At 39.8% G+C, this 20508-nt stretch overlaps 1 protein-coding gene across 1 annotated transcript in view; it reads left to right on the top strand.

Moving 5' to 3' along the window:
* Positions 1-4286: 4286 nt before the first annotated feature.
* Positions 4287-20508, top strand: part of LOC119254229 (fatty acid desaturase 2-like protein FADS2B) — a 31850-nt gene continuing 15628 nt past the window's right edge. The window contains 2 exon segments of the mRNA XM_037521346.1: positions 4287-4610; positions 19006-19116. Coding sequence (XP_037377243.1) covers positions 4287-4610; positions 19006-19116 — 435 coding nt within the window.

Genomic DNA, 20508 nt, shown 5'->3' with positions numbered 1-20508 from the left:
ATTTTTTTTCACCTTTTTTTCTTTAAATCCTTGCTTTTGAATTGATCACATTTTAGAAGCACAAAAGAGCCCCCTAGTGGCCAATGACACTTTAGCAGTGTCTTTGGCATTATGGGCGCAATGATAGTGGAATTTTCAAAAGACCATAATATTCGTTGGCAGGTAGTTTAAGAAATTCCTAAAACTAGCTAAGATACGTCTTTATAGTTCTCTTTTTCTTTTCTATCAGTTTAATGTTTTCTAACAAGAAATTCAGGTGAAAAGTTGAGTTTTCATGGGTCCAACAACAATTTAGAATTTTCACAACTCAATAGTGACTCAAACAACTAATAGGATTTTTAATAATTTACTCAAAATTTCAAAGTCACTCACTCTCAACATACAATGTGATGAAAAAATGGGCTCAATACACACTAACAGTTTTCACCTAAGTCTTGGACACTTTGGAGTCAGAAACTATAACCTTGGGGTATGCCAAGGGGGCTTGAAGTGTGTTTTGTTTTATAATGTATCTCTAAGATGCACTGATGTCTTCTTGCAGATGCTAATATAACCCTATTCATGAGCAACTCATCCTTTCAAATAAATTTCTTTTTAAGGTGAGAAGTACTCTAATAGCTTTTAAAGGCTTCACCCATGCCCACCAAAGTTTGTGGGGTTTTGGTTTCCATAGTTTCCAAGATTTCCTTAGCAATAGCTGTTACATTAGTGCACATTAAGATTTTCCCTTCTTATAAAAGCATCACTAAATCACTTCTCGGCCTTTTGGCTAAGATCAAGTGTAAAAGCAACACTGAAGACATAACCTTGAAGTGGTAATACTTTCAGTGAGCTTCAAGACAGGAGGAGGGGTGAGTTGTTCTCTGGCTACACCAGTAATCAAAAATCAGACAGGTTAATAAATGAAAAATTAATCTAATGATATACCTATGGAAAATATACATGGTTGTAAATACTAAAGTAAAATGGGGTGGGCCAGAGACAGCATCATACTGCTCTCTTGAGAGACAATGGCAGCCACCATCCCACCCTGGTGGTAGAGCCAGCTTAGGTGGGGATATATATCTCTGGTCCACCCCATTTTATTTTAGGATTTATATACTTTAGGGGAGACTTCATGTGATAGAGCAGGGGGTGACCTCACCTTTTACAACACCAGGAGTAAAAAAACTGAGTTCCTCAGATAGGAGGGACATGTTTACTGATACACACTGATTTACCTACACCAGGATGATACTCTCCAAACTACTTCTTCTACATCATAAAAATGGAGAGCAGCAATTGCTTCTTTGATTAGGAAAAAGGAAAATGATTGACAATGACAAAAAATTTCTCAGTCTATAGGGCCTTCACTGCTTTCAACCTAAAATGGTCTGCATTTTCAAAGTAATGGTAATAGACTTTCTTGGCACATAGAGCCTCTGCCACCTCAGTTCCCCATATGTAGGTGACCTTGATTGGAAGAGATCTACTCTGGGCATATTGAGAAAAGTTTATCTGCCCCTTTTGTTGGGACTGATAACACAGTAACATAATTAAATCTTCACTACAAACTTGAGTGCAGTTTTTATTTACCCCACTTTATAGAATAAGAACATGGACACACAGGAATAATAAAAATCTTGTGCAAGACAGCTTAGCTATTTCTGGCTCTAAAGGTTATCTTATTTCCAGCATTATAAACTGCCTGCAAAACAAAACCAGTTACAAATGCTTGTCATCTACCTGACGTCCAGGCAGGCACTGACAGAAAGTGATGATTACAGAGCCCTGCTACACACCATGTTTCCAATGGCCAACACGAGTGGAGGGAGGGATGTGAGGGTCTTTAGCTATCTTCCCTAAAACAGATGGGGGGAGAGGACAGGAGTGGGGCTTCCCCCAGTGTTCCTGCATTGTGTCATACGGCGAGATGGCATTATGTCAAGCTTATATAAGCGCTAACTAACTTCAGTTCCCTGAACAAGTCCCTTACCTTCCCCCAGTAAACAAACTTCCAACCAGATTGTTGCTCTCCAATCTCTCTTATACTGAAATTGAGGAGATATCCTGAATTTATGTACATAACCTACAAATATCAAGTATGTGTATATTGGATTTATGAAATTCCCACACAGAAATCATGGAAATGGAATGAAGTGACTGGAGATTCCTGTATCTGACATAGTACTTATGTTCATTTAATGGGCTCTTGAGCACTGTGTTAACTTTTCACTTTGACACACAGGAAAACTAAAACTCAAACAAGTAAAGTGATTTGCATGATATTATACAGTTAATAAATAGCAGAGCTGAAATATCTCAAATCTGTCTCCAAAACCTACTCTTTCTTTCTTCCTTTCTTCCTTTCTTCCTTTCTTTCTTTCTTCCTTTATTCCTTTCTTCCTTCCTTTCTTTCTTTCTTTCCTACCCTATTTTTAAAAAATGCTTTCTCTAAACTATAGAAACATGTATTCATCCATAGAAAATTTGTGAAATATAATAAAGAAAAAATCCATCAACACTAGTCCAAAGAAAACTAATGCAAACATTCTAGCATTTTTTTTCTTTCTAATAATAAACTACTCAGCAAGTAGAATATGATTTTTTTCACTTTTGATACTGCAAACATGAATCCATGCCATTAAAATCATATAAAAATTGTTTTTATATGACAATACGGATGGAACTAGAAGGATGGTGCTAAGTGAAGGAGAAAGACAAATACCAGCTGCTTTCACACGTATGTGGAACATGAAGAAACAAAACAAAAGAACAGACAAAACTAAAACAAAGCAAACACTGGAAATCTCACTGCAGAATTGAGACTCCCAGAGGGCTAGGGGGAGAGATAGGAGCAAAGGAAAGAAGCAGAGGCCAGTGGATTATTGTAATAACTCTGGGTGCTTTGGTGGGGGTGTTGTGTGGTGATACTCATCTGCAGAAGTGTGAACTTATACTTCTAAATTATGTACACTGCTGCAAACCAACATTACCTCAAAAAATTAATACATTTTTAAAACTTCATTTTTACATCTATATAATATTCAATATAATCATAATGAATCCATTTTCTTCCTTATTGTGGGGCATGTAAGCCACTTTTGACTTTTATAAATTATAAATAGTGCTGGAATCTTAAGCCCCTCATACAGAAATCTTAAGCTGAGTGACCAGGCTCCTTAGGACTGGTTCCCAAATGGGAGAATGGGTTTTTTCTATTATTTCATACTGCCTCTTTTCTTAAAGTTAAAATCTTTCCTTCTTCATCACTACTCCAGACTCTCTGTTGTTAAGTAGAAGTCTCATTTTAAATGACTGAGTCAAGTTATTATCACATCTGTCTAGACCCCAGGTTTGGAGAATAGAGTGAAGGAGTTTGGGACTTGGAATCAGAAACTCAGATTCATGCACAAATTTCCTTCTCACTAACAGGATAGGATGGTTGTGATACTGGCAGTTGCCTGAGGTCCTGGGTTTGTGTTTTCTCCCCGGGAAGTGAGGACACTAACAGCACCTCCCTCAAAAGATTAATGCGAAGATTAAATCAGATGAAACATGTGACAAGGGCTCTGAAATCATCATATGTTCTAGCAAAAATCAGCTGCTGTTACCCTTAGGCGTGCTGGCAGATGTTAAACGACTTCCAGAGGGAAATCAAAGAAAAACTGGCTTATATTTATGTGCTTTTTGGAAAAAACTGAACCTTCCTTTTTGAAAAATGGAGGGTTTTTTTAGAGTTTAAAGGTTTTCTGGAGAGACAACAGTTGTCAAAAAGGACACTTTCCAAATCCACCCAAAGTCATGCCATTCAGGAGATTTGGAAAGCTCCCTCTGATGTGTGGTTACCTTCATTCACAGGCTCATCAGAGTTGGCGAGGTCGGTGACCCGGTGCAGCCCCTCCTCTCTGGAGGCGGGGCCACAATATCCAGCCAGGTGGCCATTGGCCCCAGCCCTTTGCCCAGGGACATTTAATGATGAAGAGGATGCCGCCAAGAAACCAGCCAGCAGGGAGGGGACCAGCCAGTGGGGACTGGAGGCATGAGAAGAGCAAGGTAATTTAACCACCCAGGTAAAAAGGGTGGTACATTCTGCATCAGTGCAGAAAAGACTCGGGACAGAGGAGAAGTTAGAGGCCAGGAAGTGCTATCTATAGGGCTGGTAAAAAGACAACTAAGTAAAACATTGTCTTGTGTGGGCATCATCCTGCAATAAGGCAAAAGGAGAGGAAAGGGGTCATTTTATGGTCCATGCAAAGTTGAGGACTAGAAATTTCAGGCGTCAACTAAGACATCCCGGGAGTTCAATGATAAAGTTTGAAGATAAGTATGTGGGCGAGGAAAGCCTTGCCGGAAAGACTCAGTTACACCTGGGTGAGAGGCAGCAGGCCAACGGGAAGTCAGCAGCGAATGGGAAAGCCACGGTTTCTGAAAAGCAGAAAACATACGGGACATGTGATGTGCCCAGAAAAAGCCTCAACACGTACAGCTGGCAGGAGATCCAGAGACACAACCAGGAGGCTGACCAGTGGCTGGTGGTGGATCGCAAGGTCTACAATGTCACTGGCTGGGCCGCCAGACACCCAGGTGGACGCAAGGTTCTCAACCACTACGCAGGGGAAGATGCCACGGTAAGGAACTCCCAGCTCTGCCCTCCCCCTCTCTCTCTCTCTCTCTCTCTCTCTTCCAGCTGCTGGGTGACTGGGATCTTGGCTCTGTTCCCAAAAGCATTTCAAGTAGTATTCAAGCTCCACAACCACTCATCTCCTCCCAAACCAATTTTTCAGGATTCCTTTCCCGCAAGAATTTGAGAGCAAATTAAGCGTCAGTGTCTAGTTAGTATGTGTACTAGGATTGGAATGAACTCAGATGTTGGCAGTGGACCTATGTGTGCCCATTCTGGGTCTTTTTTTTTCCCCTTGGTGTTTTGATTTTTTTTGTTTTTTGAGTAGAGCTTGTCTCTTAAGATAAAAGTTACAAAAAAGTGAGTAACATCTGTACCCTCTGTAAAAGTTTCTCAGACGGTTATAATTGGAGAGTCTTAAAAAAGACAGCCATCCACCTGGCGTCATCAGAATGCTGTTAATAACAATGATGAAAACCTGTAATTTCATGGGTTTTTTAGGCTCTGCAGAGCTCTTTTGTGTCCTGGAGCTCATTCAGGGTGATGAGGTCATGCAACCCACTTTTATGGAAGAAGAAATTGAGAGGGCACCCAGTAGGAGGTCCCAGATTGAAAACTATATTTTTCCTAACTTCCAGCATTTACACTTTTCTTCACTGCTTCTTCTCATTTTTCCTACCAAAATGGGTAAGGGATTAAAAAAGGGAACTAGAATTTATTGTTGTCTAGAATTATTCAGACATGTTCAAATGCATTAGCACCTCACTTAAATCTTGTCATGATGAAGGTGGATATTATCCCTTATTACATGTAAGAAAGGTAATGTTTAAGGAGGCAAATAATGTGTCCCACATCCAGAAAATAGTAATGCCAACTTTTGAAATCAGGTAGGTTTTGGATCCTTTAAAAGTAGAATCCTTAAAAAAATAAAATTTCCATTTAATATTTAGCAAGAAAGTCTCTTAAACCCTTAAATGTGCTTAGGAATCCTTTTTAAGATATTCTATAAGGATGTTTATTCCAATTAGCAATTTTATGCTCCATGATGTTCAGATGAAGAAATGGAGATAAGGGCGGAGCAACATGGCGGCGAGGAGACACTGCGAGTAAGATCTCCCATTAAAAAAAGTTAATAGGGAGGAAAAGCGGCAGGTCCCAGTGAGAACTGGGACACGGAAGATAAACGGGTGACTCCAGCAAACTACCCGAAGAAGAAAGTGGCCATAAAAGAGGACTAGAAGGGAGGGAAGCGCAGAACCCTGCTCCCCTCCCCTGCCCACAGAGGCGGCACTCTCCGACTAGCAGAGAGGAGGGAAACAACAAACCAAAACGGCCCACAAGAACAAACGATGCAGCAAGCGGGACTGTGCGTGGAAAGGAACTATTGCAGCCACCACACCCCGTGAACGGGAGCGGTGGAGAACCCTGCAGGATTCGCCGCAGCGGTGAGCGAACGGCTCCGGGCGCCATTAGAGAAGAACAAAGACCCCGGGAGACACGCACACAGCCCGGGCTGCCGGTAAGCTTGCGCGGAAACAAGGCGCGCTTGGCGCGCTTGAAAAGCAAGTGCAGACCGGGATCATGGCTGCCCAGGTCCCCGCGCCTGCGACCTAGGCTTGGGAGACGACCTAGGCTTGCGGGGAGACTCGCGGAGGTCCTCACTGAGGTGAAGGTCCCTCCCTGAGTGAGCAGGCCCAGGCACAGGAGCGGTGCAAAAGGCGCCATTCCCGCGCCACTGAACTGGGCTACAGCCCGCGTCCTGGAACTGAGGGCTTTGGAACTGAGACCCGGGGCACGAAATTAGGGGCGTGGGTTCCCCACGACGGTGGGGCACAAGGCAGACACAGCACCCCAAAGCCGTTGAGGTGTACCCTACCATCCCCGCTCTGCTCCCTGTCCCACGGGGTGGAAAATCAGCTCCCCAAGGGCTCTAGGAGAGATCTCTGGCGCCACCTAGTGACTTGAAGCCAGCACAGGCTCCTGAAGGAGCTAGTGGCCAGCTGGGGAGTTAGCCCACACCGGGCCCCTTCCGAACAAGTAGTCTGAGCCCACAGGGAGAGTGAGCACCCACAGCCGGGGCAGACCAGGCGCGCAGAAGAGTGTGCCTGAGACTGGACGCGCAGGGAGTGTGTCCCACATCACCATTTTAGAACAGGGACATTTCTTCAGTAAAGACTACCTGCACAAGGCTTCCTCAGGAGCCAGAGGTGAGCAGGGGAAGTTCGCCCACGCCAGACCCCCTCTGGCCTGCAGTCCAAGCCCAGAGGGGGAGCAGGAACCCACCGCTGGGGCAGACCAGGCGCACAGGGGAGTGTGTCCCCACATCGGCATTTTAGGACAGGGACCTTTCTCCAATAAAGACTGCTTGAAACTGACAGATGACTCCTGGAGGAACCAGAGGGGAGCAGAGAAGCCCACCCAAGATGCCGGCCAGTCCCAACAACACAGTGTCCCAACGCATACGGCAAATTAGAAAACAGACAGTAGGGAGGAGAAGAACCACACGCAACCTAGCAACTCTCCAGAGAAAAAGCACACCACAAAAAGAAAACCAGCCCCCGGATTGCAACGACAGTAACTTGGAAGAACTTCTGAGCCTTCCAGAAAGAGAATTTAAAATTGCCGTGATTAAAAAACTGACAGAAGTCATAAAGGAAAACAATGATAAGGAAAAATAATCAACGATCAGAAGAATGAAATTGAGTCCCTAAAGAGGGAAGTAAAAGAAATGCAGGAGATCAAAGAATTAGTGGAAGAACTAAAGAATTCTGGGAAAAGCAATGAAAGCAGAATTGATGAAATGGAAGAACGAATAAGTGCTCTTGAAGACACAGAAATAAAAAGAACCAAAACAGAAAAGGAAAGAGAAGTACAAAGGAAAAAGAATGAAGAAAGACTTCGGGAACTATCTGACTCCATGAGGAAAGGAAATATAAGAGTTATAGGAATGCCAGAAGGAGAGGAGAGAGAAGTAGGAACAGAGAAAATATTCAAAGAGATAATTGAAGAGAACTTCCCAAATGTGAAGAAGGAGCTGAAAATTGATATACAAGAAGCAAGAAGAACACCAAACTTCCACGACGAAAGAAAAAATACAGCAAGACACATAATAGTAAAGCTCCCTAGAATCCAGGACAAGGAAAAAATAATGAAGCTGGCAAGAGGGAAGAAACAGATAACATTCAAAGGAAAGCCAATCAGGCTGACATCAGACTTCTCCGAAGAAACACTACGGGCAAGGAGAGAGTGGAGGGACATAGTCAACAGACTCCAAGAAAACATGCCAACCAAGAATACTCTATCCCGCAAAGCTCTCCTTCCTCTTTGAAGAAAGAATATGGACCTTCCCAGACAAACAGAAACTCCGGAATTTCATTGCAACTAAACCCCCACTCCAAAAAATACTACAAGGAGTCCTAAAGCCAGAACCTCAGAGGGACGAATAACAATGAAAGAAGGCCAAAAAAAAAAGTTATTAAAAGAATAAATAAATAAAATCAAAGGAAAGACAAACACAATGGCAAATACAGATGTTAACATATCAATATTAACTCTAAATGTAAATGGACTAAACTCTTCAATAAAAAGACACAGAGTTGCAGCCTGGATTAAGAAATAAAACCCAACCTTTTGCTGTCTCCAGGAAACACATTTAGCTACAAAAGATAAAAATAGGCTCAAAGTTAAAGGATGGAAAACAATCCTACAAGCAAATGGACCAAAAAAGAAAGCAGGAACAGCTATACTTATATCAGATAAAACAGATTTCAAACTCAAAAAGATAAAAAGAGACCCCAATGGTCACTACATTATGATCAAGGGGACAATACTTCAAGAAGAAATAACACTCATTAACATATACTCACCAAACGAAGGAGCACCAAAATATATCAGACAACTGTTGTCCTCTCTGAAAACAGACATCAGAGAAAACACATACGTAGTGGGAGACTTCAACACACCACTATCAACAATGGATAGATCAACAAGACAAAAAATAAGTAAAGAAACCAAAGCTCTAAATAAGGACCTAGAGCAATTGGGCTTAACAGACATCTATAGAACACTAAACCCCAAAAAAACGGAGTACACATTTTTCTCAAGCGCACACGGATCATTCTCCAGGATCGATCACATACTGGGGCACAAGACAAACATCAACAGATACAACAAGATTGAAATCATATCAACCATCTTTTCTGACCATGAAGGCATCAAACTAGAAATAAACCATAAAAAGAAAGCAAGGAACTTTCCTACCTCATGGAGATTAAAAACCACACTACTGGAAGACCACTGGACTAATGAGGAGATCAAAGAAGAAATTAAAAAATTTTTTGAATTGAACGACAAGGAGGACACCAATATCCTAAATGTATGGGATGCAGCAAAAGCAGTAATAAGAGGAAAATATATAGCAATAGAAGCTCACATCAAGAAACAAGAAAGAACTCAAAGAAACAACCTAATCTCGAAGCTCAAAGATCTAGAAAAAGAACAACAAAAAAACCCCAAAACCAGTAGAAGAAAAGAAATAATAAAAACCAAAGCAGAAATAAATGAAATTGAAACTAAAAAAACAATCCAAAAGATCAATGAAACCAAAAGCTGGTTCTTTGAAAAAATCAATAAAATAGACAAACCCCTAGCCAGGCTCACAAAGGAAAAAAGGGAGAAAGCACAAATAAACAGGATCATCAATGAAAGAGGAGAAATCACAACGGACACAGCAGAAATCAAAAGAATAATCAGTAACTACTATGAACAGTTATATGGAAACAAGTTCAACAATCTAGAGGAGATGGACAAATTCCTACAACTCTACAATCACCCAAAGCTAGATAAAGAAGAAATAGAACACCTAAACAGACCAATTACAATTAGCGAAATTGAAATGGTAATCAAAAACCTCCCCAAAAACAAAAGCCCAGGACCTGATGGATTTACAAATGAATTCTACCAAACATTCAGAGACGAATTAGTGCCTATCCTTCACAAACTCTTCCAAAAAATTGAGAAGGAAGGGACAATACCAAACACGTTCTATGAAGCCAACATTACACTAATACCAAAACCGAACAAGGACAACACAAAAAAGGAAAACTACAGGCCAATCTCCCTAATGAACACTGATGCAAAAATCCTCAATAAAATTTTAGCCATCAGAATCCAACAATGTATCCATAAGATAATTCACCACGACCAAGTAGGATTCATTCCAGGGGCACAAGGATGGTTTAACATCCGAAAATCAATCAACGTTATCCAACACATCAACAAAAAGAAATATAAAAACCATATGATAATATCAATAGATGCTGAGAAAGCTTTCGACAAAGTGCAACACCCATTCATGATAAAAGCCCTTGAAATTCTTGGGATACAAGGAACATACCTCAACATCATAAAGGCCATCTATGACAAGCCAACAGCCAGTATCATTCTCAATGGTGAAAAGCTGAAAGCAATTCCATTAAGATCTGGAACAAGACAAGGATGTCCACTCTCACCACTGCTTTTCAATATAATACTGGAAGTCCTAGCCAGGGCAATAAGACAAGAGAAAGACATCCAAGGAATCCAAATAGGAAAAGAAGAAGTCAAACTATCACTATTTGCAGACGATATGATATTATACATAGAGAACCCCAAAAACTCCACAGAAAAGCTAATTCAACTCATCAATCAGTTCAGTAAAGTGGCAGGATACAAAATCAACACGCAAAAGTCAGTAGCCTTCCTATACACAAACAATAAATCTGAAGAAGAAGAAATCAAAAAACCATCCCTTTTGTTATTGAAACAAAAAAATCAAATATTTGGGAATAAATCTAACAAAAGAGGTAAAGGACCTATGCAAAGAAAACTATAAAACACTGTTAAAAGAAATAGAAGAAGACACAAAGAAATGGAGAGACATCCCCTGCTCGTGGATTGGAAGAATAAACATTATTAAAATGGCCATTCTTCCAAAAGCAATATACAGATTCAATGCTATTCCAATCAAAATTTCAATGTCATTCTTCAAAGAAATAGAACAATTATTGATGAAATTCATATGGAATCACAAAAAAACCCGAATAGCCAAAGCTCTCCTGAAAAAAAAAGAAGGGAATGGAGGCATCACACTCCCAGACTTCAAACTATACTGCAAAGCCATAATCATCAAAACTGCATGGTATTGGAACAAGAACAGACATACAGACCAATGGAATCGAATAGAAAATCCAGAAATAAACCCACAGATTTATGGTCAACTAATCTTTGACAAAGGAGCAAAGACTATGCATTGGAGCAAAGAAAGTTTGTTCAATAAATGGTGCTGAGAAAACTGGGTCGCTACATGCAAAAGAATGAAGCTTGACCACTACCTCACACCATACACAAAAATCAACTCAAAATGGATTAAAGAACTAGACATAAGACCTGAAACCATAAAATATATAGAAGAAATATAGGCGAAACACTACGTGATTTGCACATCAAAGACATCTTTACAGACACATCACCCAAAGCAGTGATAGTGAAGGCAAAGATAAACAGCTGGGACTACATCAAATTAAAGAGCTTCTGCACAGCAAAGAGACAATAACAAAAACAAAGAGAAACCCCACCAACTGGGAGAACATTTTTGCACCCAACACTAATGATAAAGGACTGATCACAAAAATCTGCAAAGAGCTGATGAGACTCAACAACAACAAAGAAAATAATCCAGTCAAAAAATGGGCAGAAGAGCTAAAAAGAAACTTCTCTGAAGAGGAAATGCAAATGGCCAACAGGCATATGAAAAAATGTTCAACATCACTTGCCATCAGGGAAATGCAAATCAAAACTACCATGAGATACCATCTTACACCAGTGAGAATGGCACATATTAAAAAAACTAGCAACAACAAATGTTGGCGAGGGTGTGGAGAAAAAGGAACTCTTCTGCACTGTTGGTGGGAGTGCAAACTGGTCCAACCACTGTGGAGAGCTGTGTGGAGATTTCTGGACCTACTAAACATAGAGCTTCCATATGATCCAGCAATTCCACTCCTAGGTATTTACCCAAAGGACACAGAAACATCAATTCCAAAGAGCACCTGCACCCCTATGTTTATAGCAGCACTGTTTACAATAGCTAAGCTTTGGAAACAACCCAAATGCCCAAAAATAGATGACTGGATCAAGAAGATGTGGTACATATATACCATGGAATATTACTCAGCATTCAAAAAAGATAAACACATGCAATTTGCAGCAACATGGATGGCGCTGGAAGGGATCATGCTCAGCGAAATAAGCCAAAAAGAAAAAGAAAAATACCGGATGGTCTCACTCATAGCAGGAATCTAGAAAACTTAAATAAGGGACCAGGAAAATGAATATAAGAAAGTGAAAATCAAAATCAACAAAAAACTATGAACCAGAGACACTTTTTTGGGGGGGGGCGGGAGGGGAGGGATTGGGGTCAGAATGGGGGGCTGCAATTGTATGGGGAATATAACAATAAAATTTATTATTAAAAAAAAAAAAGAAATGGAGATAAAATGATCTAAATAATCCAAGAACAGAAAATTAATAAATTATGGAGCAGAAAGTTAAACCTGGGCTTTTTTTTATTTTTGCTTTTTTTTTTTACTTTTGCCCTTGTTTTCACAGTTTAGTGTATAAATTATCCAACTGGTTTCAAGGCAGAGGATTGAAAACATTGATTCACTAGGCAGCAGTCTGTGATGTGTACTGAGCCAATAATAACAAATTACATAAAAACCTGGCAAATATGCAAAATAAGCAAGATTCCATCTCTGGGGACTATAAGCAAGATCTTTGCTCCACAATTTTCATTTTTTCCCAAGTTCTCATCTCCTACCTCTGACCATGTTCTTTTGTTATTCTTATTGAAGTAACATTGGTTTATAACTTTATATTGGTTTCAGGTACACAGTGATGATTTGACATTTGTCTATGTTATATTATGATCACCACCAAAAGTCTAGTTTTACCTCCCACCCTACAATTGACCTTCTTTACCCAATTTACCTGCCCCCTTTTCTCCTTCTATTCTGTTAAGCTCCATTTTGTTTTTGTAGTCTTAGATGTTGTTTTTGTTTTGTTTTATTTGTTTTGTTGTGTGTTGTTTCTTTATCTCCCACATATGAGTGATACCATATAGTATTTATCTTTCTCTGTCTGACTTATTTCACTTAGTATAATAGGTCTACTAGGTCTATACATGTATCTGTATATGGCAAGATTTAATCTTTTTTACAGTTAAGTAGAATTTCATCATGTGTAGACACACATCTTTAGTCAATCATCCATTGACTTACCAGGTTTATCTTCTATCACTCACCTGTCTTGATTTTGCAGTCAGAGGAATACACTTTTAAACATATCCTGTTACATCCACACCACTTCTGTCAGAACCAATATTTTTTAAACCAATGTTCAACCTATTCTTGGAAAGACAAGCATGCACTTCTAGTCTGGGATGAGACTATCAAGTGTGTCAGGAAGATATGTGCTGTAGGAATGCAGAGAGCTGAAGATAGAGGGAAAATGTGGAAGCATATGTACAAAAATAACAGGAAACAGATGAACAGAAATAGAATGAGGCAAATATTACAGATCCCTGTCTAGCCTAATCCCTCATTCCTACAACTCAGAGCAAATATGGATGATGCTTTTCCAACACAAGTCACAGTGTTAGCTCACAGGATGAGCTGACAAAGACAAGACCTCCAACCAGCTTGCAAATAACTGATAAATCACTCAACTGGAGGAAGCAGAGCTGATAATTCTGTAAACTGCCAGTGATTTTGATCTCCCTGAAGCTAGGAAAAAAACATGATTCTGCATCTAATTCTGACTAACAAGCAAGAATAAATAAAACAGAAAATTAATAAAACAGGGGAAATGCCCAAGACACCTGCGGATTCCTATCTTGCAAATGAAAGTCCTGAGCATGGTCAGAGATATACCTTAGATTTTAGGCATTCAAAAATGTTCAGAATAAAAGACTCTCCAGAGTAAGGTAGCTCAAGAAGGGCGGGAGGATGCCAGGAGAAATCTGTCCATCACAAAACTCTACAGTTACTCAGAGTACAGGGGGTCTGAGCTTTGGAATCAATTATGTGAACCTAGGAAAGTTATTTAAATGCTCTGAGATTCAACATCAGCATCTGTAATAGGAATGGCATTGCCCACCTAAATGACTTATGGTAAAGGGACTAATGCTTTCAAGTGTTCAGCATTTAATAAAGGTTCATGAAATTATAGCTGTTATTATGCATCTCACCAGCATCCCTAATCTCTGAGATGTGATTATTTATATCTTGTTCACTACCAGTTCAGAAATCCGACTATATGGGGTGTCAACTGATTGGGAACAGAGGGGACATGGTAGCAAAGCATCATGCTCTCTAGTGAAAGAAGGAAGACCATAAAGCCAGAGCACCTGAGGTTGAATGCTCTTTTTACAGCTTAAGGGGAATTGGCAGGCTGTGCCCTAGCAAAATTGTACTGAATATGGTTTCTATGTGTCAGCCCTAAACACGGCTGCACCTACCTAGAGGGGACATATTCCTTCTTATTTACACAGAATTTCTTCTGCAAACCTCCGGCTTCTTTACAAAAGATGAATGATGATGCCTAAATCCTCTGCCTCATAGGATCATCCATTCATTCATTCATGCAGTCAGTCATTCTAAAACCCTCATTAAGGATCCAGTCTAAAGGGTAAAGATTCCCAAATGAAACCGTTGTCTTCTGATCTCTAACCAAACCAGGAATGTCCAAGGAACTTGCTAAAGCAAGTTCATGGGGCCAGGGGTTCCTTACCTAGGAAATGAGAATAATACCTTCATTTCAGTGTCTTGTGAAGGTCAGTGGAGATAAAGTGTTCTCTATGGTGTTTAGTGTCACATTATTGGATGATTTGATTAAATACTCAAAATATGGCAGATTTTGTGTTTTATTATTACTTAATTCTTCTGATATGGCTTATAATTTTCACCAAAGAACTTTACTAAGAAAAGTAAGTCCCTAAAACACAACGGGCACATCAGCTGCAAGCTACCTGATTGCTCTCATCATCATCTCCTTAATTACTTCTTTGTGTCATGTTTGCAGGTTGTTTCTGGCTTTTCCTGGATGATTTCTTCCAGATGAGAAGAGCAGGCCTGGACTCTAGCTATTAGCATTATGCCATTCATTTTTAATCATAGAATTAATTATGGAGATTACAATATATCCTAAAATGGGCTATTGTGCAATCAGGGAAATGAGGATGACAAAGCATCTGATGACATGAAAAGTACATGAATAAATAATATGTACTTACAAAGCAACAATGTGTTCCAGTGTCCACAAAAGGAGGGAATTCACCCTTGTGATGCATGCACATAAGCAGCAAGTTCAGAACAAAGAAACAGATTCATGGCTCTGAATGCCAAGCGGTCCACTACTTATCTCTATAAATATCTCCACACTGAGAGGGACATGGAGAAAAGTTCTTTCTCATCAGAGTGTAAGGTCAACATAGCAGGGAAAGGATGACAAAGACTCAGAGGAAATGCAGCCAAGTTCAACTATTTGGAAGATTACAATGTGGAACTAGTGTTATATGCAACTTCGAATGAGTTGTATGGGCCAACAGAGTTCAAGCACGTGGAGTGTGAGGATGTGTACAGATGGGATGTGTATGGGTGGAGAACAGATGTGATTCATGTCATGAGTAAGCACCCAGCCGCAATAGGCATGCCAGCTTAGCCACTTCCTTTGCTTGGAATCGTATTGGCAAATAATACATAATCATTTAATTAATTAATGTCAGTGACTATCATGGCATGAGGAGGAGAAGAGGAGAAGGGGGAGAAGAGGATGATGGAAGAAGAAGTATAGAGAAAGAGAAAAGAGAAGGAAGAAGGCGAGAGAGGGTCTTGAGAGCTGAAATAAAGAATGTATATTTCCTCTCCTTCCCCTGTACATAATGACACTTCACCCAGCACAGCTTCCTTCTCCACCCCCAATCAGCACACCATAATCAACCAGGATTTCTAAGCTGTTAGTGAAATGAAAATAATAATCAGTAATCATTGCATCTTTCCTGTGTTGTTAGAATTTCTTAAATAATCTGATTCTCATTTGAATGATGTTCCTAACTAACACTAACACCCACCTGTTAGCACCTCAGCTATCTACTTCCCTATCGACTCCATCTTTGTGAAGGGTCAACCTGGTAGGGAAGAGAAGGCTGAAAGAGAACAAGTCCATCAAATTGCAGGAAGGGCTCCAGGTAACATGCTGAAGCCTGAACAAGGCATTGACTGGAGAGAATATAGAAGAAGGAATGGATGTCAAAGGTCTCTAGACATAACTCCGAATATTTGATAAGTGATTGGATGAATAAACAGAAGAAAGGAGTATAGGCTGACTCGTGGTTATCAACTGGATGGTGATGTTCATTATAAGATGGGGAAGGAAAAGTATGAGCAAGTTCGGTTGGGGTGGTAGAGAGAAAGGAAGAGATAGCGAGCAGGGGGTGACCTTTGTGCTTTTACATCTCCTGATCCCATTAATATCAGCAAAAAAACTGCAGACTTTCCAAGCTATTTGTGAAAGCACCTAATCACATCTTTGCTATGTTGATACAGTTTTGAAGAGAATCAGTTTCAAGATGAGCTGTGGAACACATTTATGAATATCTTAAGAAATGATGCTTGAGAAAAGAATCAGAAGGAATAAGACATGTTAACATAGCAAAAAGTTCAGAAAATAAATATGATGAGGTTAGGGAAGGGACAGAGGTGTTTAAGACCTGTATCCTCTGGAATCAACATTTTCATTATCCCAACTTCCTACTTGTTGGAAAAATCCTATACTCATCTATTCATTCTTCATTTCTTTTATTCCTTAGGCTGTATTCATCACACGTTATATTCCAAGCACAGCGGTAGATATCAATAGAATTTAATCAGTAGTACATGGTTCTGGTCTTCAAAACACTCAAACAACTAGACAAAGGGTGAATATGCAGACTTATTACAGCATCGTTTGAAAATGTCACAAAATTCCAAAGGAAATAGCTTTCCTGAATGAGGTAGGGAGGGCAATATTTCATCTGGATATTGAAGGGCAGGGAGGAGACTTTATGGAGAGAAAAATGGAGAAAGGCAATCAAAGCAAAGAGGGTTCTTGGAATGCTTATTGAATGAGGAGAGATCCAGTAGACAAAATGGGACATGAGATGAGATGTAACCTTGACTACACAAATTGGAGCCAGCGGCAAAGTGATTTATATGATTAAAACCTAAGGGAGGAGACACAATTACTATCTGTCCACAGATGTTTATTAATTTTAACATTATACCAAAACAATCTGACATTGCTCCTTTTTTGAGAGGCATTTCAGAAAAAGACTGGATAATCTAAGTTAAAACAGGATAATCTATGTTAAAACTGGATAATCTATGTTAAAACAGTCATGAGACTGTAAGGGTCCATTTCAGTACCATAGCCCATGAGTTCAAATCTTCACTCTACTATTTTCTTTAACAATTTGGACAAGACTTTTTCCCCTTTGAGATGCGGGGTCTTATCTGTACAGCAGAGGTGATGGAACCTCACAGAACTAAAGTGCTGATTATGAGTCGGCCCATGAAGCACCAGGTACCTTTGTCACACTCAATAAACAGTGATCAACACTCTTCTCCCCTTTACCCTATCCCCTCTCCTTCATTCAGCAGCAACAAACTTACCCAAGAATGCTGATAATAGAAACTGATATTGCAGGTTTTTCAAGAAGGGAAGGTGATTTTACAACTTACTCAATATCCAGACTGTCTTAGGAAATCTTTTTAAATTTAATATTTTATGACTACGAAAACTCTTTTGTTGCACTGCCCATTAACATAATAGAGAAAAGCTCCCCAGATCAGGCCAATACCTGTGATTCTAGGAAACTCTGTAGATTTCAATATTTGATGTCATAGTATTGACCTGTGAATCTTGTTGGGAATCATAAGAAACCATCTTTTTATAATCATCTTTTTATAAGTAGGCCCACATGGAGTTCTTGGATATATCTAAAGTTGCCTTAGGACTTGAATATAGAAAATTAATTATATTCACAAAGATAATTCTGATTACACATTAGGCATTGGAGCATAGAAATAAAATCTCTATATTGAAAAAGAAGTAGTGAGTTCTTATCATGAGAAGCATACCTAAAAGAGAGATAGCTCATGTGCACTGAGAATTTATAACATGACAATCAGATTGGAATTAATTCACTCAATCCTTATAACACCTTTATGAATTAAATTGCTAGCAACATCACCACCATATTAGAAAAAAGCAAAAAGGAGATACAGACAGGGTCAAGAGACTTGAGCACATCACTGGCTAGTAAGTGACAAAGCCAGACTTCGGATGAAGGAAGACTACTCCAGGGTCCATTTTCTGAAAGTGTCATTCAGCTCCAAGTGACAACCTTGGCTATAGTTTACTTTTAATGACTCCTGTCCACAAAGCTCTAATAGCAGGAAATCCAGCACCTTCCTCTTGGAAAATCCTCCATCTCCCAAAACTAATTAAATCTCTGGGTGAAAGGAGTATTTATCTTACTTTCAAATATAAGCAGAATGTGGTAACCTCTGCTGCTTCTCATAGCCACTTGGAGTTGTACTTAACATAGGGCCAGAGATGGGGAAAATGCAGTTTGTCTACTCTGTTCTGTACCTGGCTGTCCCAAGTGCCTCCAGAGATGGCCACTGTGTATTTCAGGAACAGTGATGAGGCTCCTTCAGTGACAAACTTAACCAAGAGTCCTTGTTTAGCCAACCTAGGGCTCAAGGGCCATGGTCTCTTACACATTCATCTTTAGCTACCATCACCAAATTTAACTTGTCTTTCCTTAAAAATAACTTTATTCAAGGGCTTCATTCCTCTAGTCCTTGGTCAAGAGCCAAGAGGGCAACTTTAATAACAGTCATGATTTGCATAGTGAGTCTTGGTTGCTAGACACCCCATATAGTCCGAGCATCTCCCCCACCTGACCTGATGTTGGGCTTTGAAGACTGATCACAACCCATCAACTCAAGCCAAATATTTCTCCAGATGCTCAATAAAATAGACAATGATTTCTCCAATGCTTGGGGGTAGCCAGGCTGCTTTGTTCTTGCCTAGTGAATCAGTAGATGGGTTTCTCAGTGTGAGTCTTTCATAGAGTACTTCTGAGGATAATTTTGATCAATCACAGAAGACATTGGAGTACAGAAGCATCAATCTGGAGTTAGAAATAAATCCTCTATAAGAGAGTCTCTGCTTCCCCAAGATAGATGAGGGAAGGAAGGGGTGAGTCTGTGGATAAGCCCGTGCCTTCTACACTTCTGAGGATGCTCTCTGATTTACAGGATGCCTTCAGAGCCATGCACCTGGAGACTGACACCATGCGCTTGTACCTTAAACCCCTGCTCATCGGAGAGCTTGCCCCAGGGGAGCCCAGCCAAGAGAGAAACAAAAATGTGAGTGAGGTCTCAGGACCCATGAGTGTGTAGAGGGATGGGCCAAGGTATATTTGGGTTCATTGTATTTTTTTTGTTAGGAACCAGCCACTGTACCTGAGCAGGTCAGCAATTGCCAAAATGATTGGATTTCTCATATATCACAACAGCACCAGCCTCCTCAACCCTCAGAACTTTCAAATCTGCAAAATAGGAGTGGAATTTCTGGTCCTGCCCAAACAGTAATTCCATGTCTCCAAGCATCTACTCCACGCCAATCTACTTACATGTATAATTTATTTTGCAGTGACTGCTTATAGTTGTTTTTGGGGTTTTTTTTTTTTGTATTCTTGGCTCAACTAACTTCCATGACTGCAGAGAATATGTCTATTTTGCTTATTCCTGTGTCCTCAGGACTCATCTGCACAGGATCAGACTTGTTGTAGAAATGCCATAAATAGCTATTGAATGAAGATGTGAATATATCATAACCACAGCCCATTATAGTTCAGGGAGAATATGTGTCTTTCTCAAAGTCCCACAGCTGGGACTCCAACAGTCTTCTTTCTGATTGCTATCCTTAGGTATTGCCTGGAAGGTGGTCACACTTTCATTCCCCAATATATTGACTGCCTGAAATAGTGTCTTCCAAAGGAGAGGTTTGTCACAAGACTGAAAATTCACTAGGACAGTTTTGTTTAAAACTTAAAGAAATTTTAACTAATATTGCATATTTCAATAAAAATATCTTTCTGTTGTATAGTTCTTTTGAACTAATGTGTACAAAATGCTAATCCATATATCACTGGAAGATAGAAATAAGAGTACATATTATAAAATATCTATATTATAGAATAAGAGTGATAATACATGTCTGCTTTTAAAAACAAGCAGAAAAACTCATGGAGGGGCATGAGGAATCTGCAGACACAGAAGTGGTTACCTGCAAACTTCAAGCTCCCAGGCTCATTCTTAGGTCCACAGACATCTCTCAAGGTTGTGTCAGGCTATGCAAATAGCCTCTGCATTTGAACAGTGGCAATGAGGTTAGACAGCTTGGACTCAATGTTACAACCAATGTTACTTCAGTAGAATAATAATAATTAATAAGCAAATAAATATAAGTGTTGGCCTCTAGGAGTAAAAGTCCACCACAAATTTTTAGATAGATAGATAGATAGATAGATAGATAGATAGATAGATAGATAGATAGATAGACAGACAGATAGATATTTTATCTCTAGCTATAGGTATATAAATGATTAGTATTTGAGCACAAAATTAGATGTCCGGAAGTACAGATTCAAGTCCAGGATCCATTACTGAGACTGGTGATGTCAGATCAGCCACTCTTCTGGGCTCAGAGACCCCCTATTCTGTATTGGTAACAATGGGTTGGTAACGATGACCAGG

This window comes from Talpa occidentalis, unplaced genomic scaffold (assembly GCF_014898055.3).
Source record: "Talpa occidentalis isolate TD23 unplaced genomic scaffold, MPIMG_talOcc4v2.1 talOcc4.3, whole genome shotgun sequence".
In the NCBI taxonomy this organism is placed as follows: Eukaryota; Metazoa; Chordata; class Mammalia; order Eulipotyphla; family Talpidae; genus Talpa; species Talpa occidentalis.
Note: the sequence above shows the minus strand (reverse complement) of the source record. Positions and strands in the feature narration are given on the sequence as shown.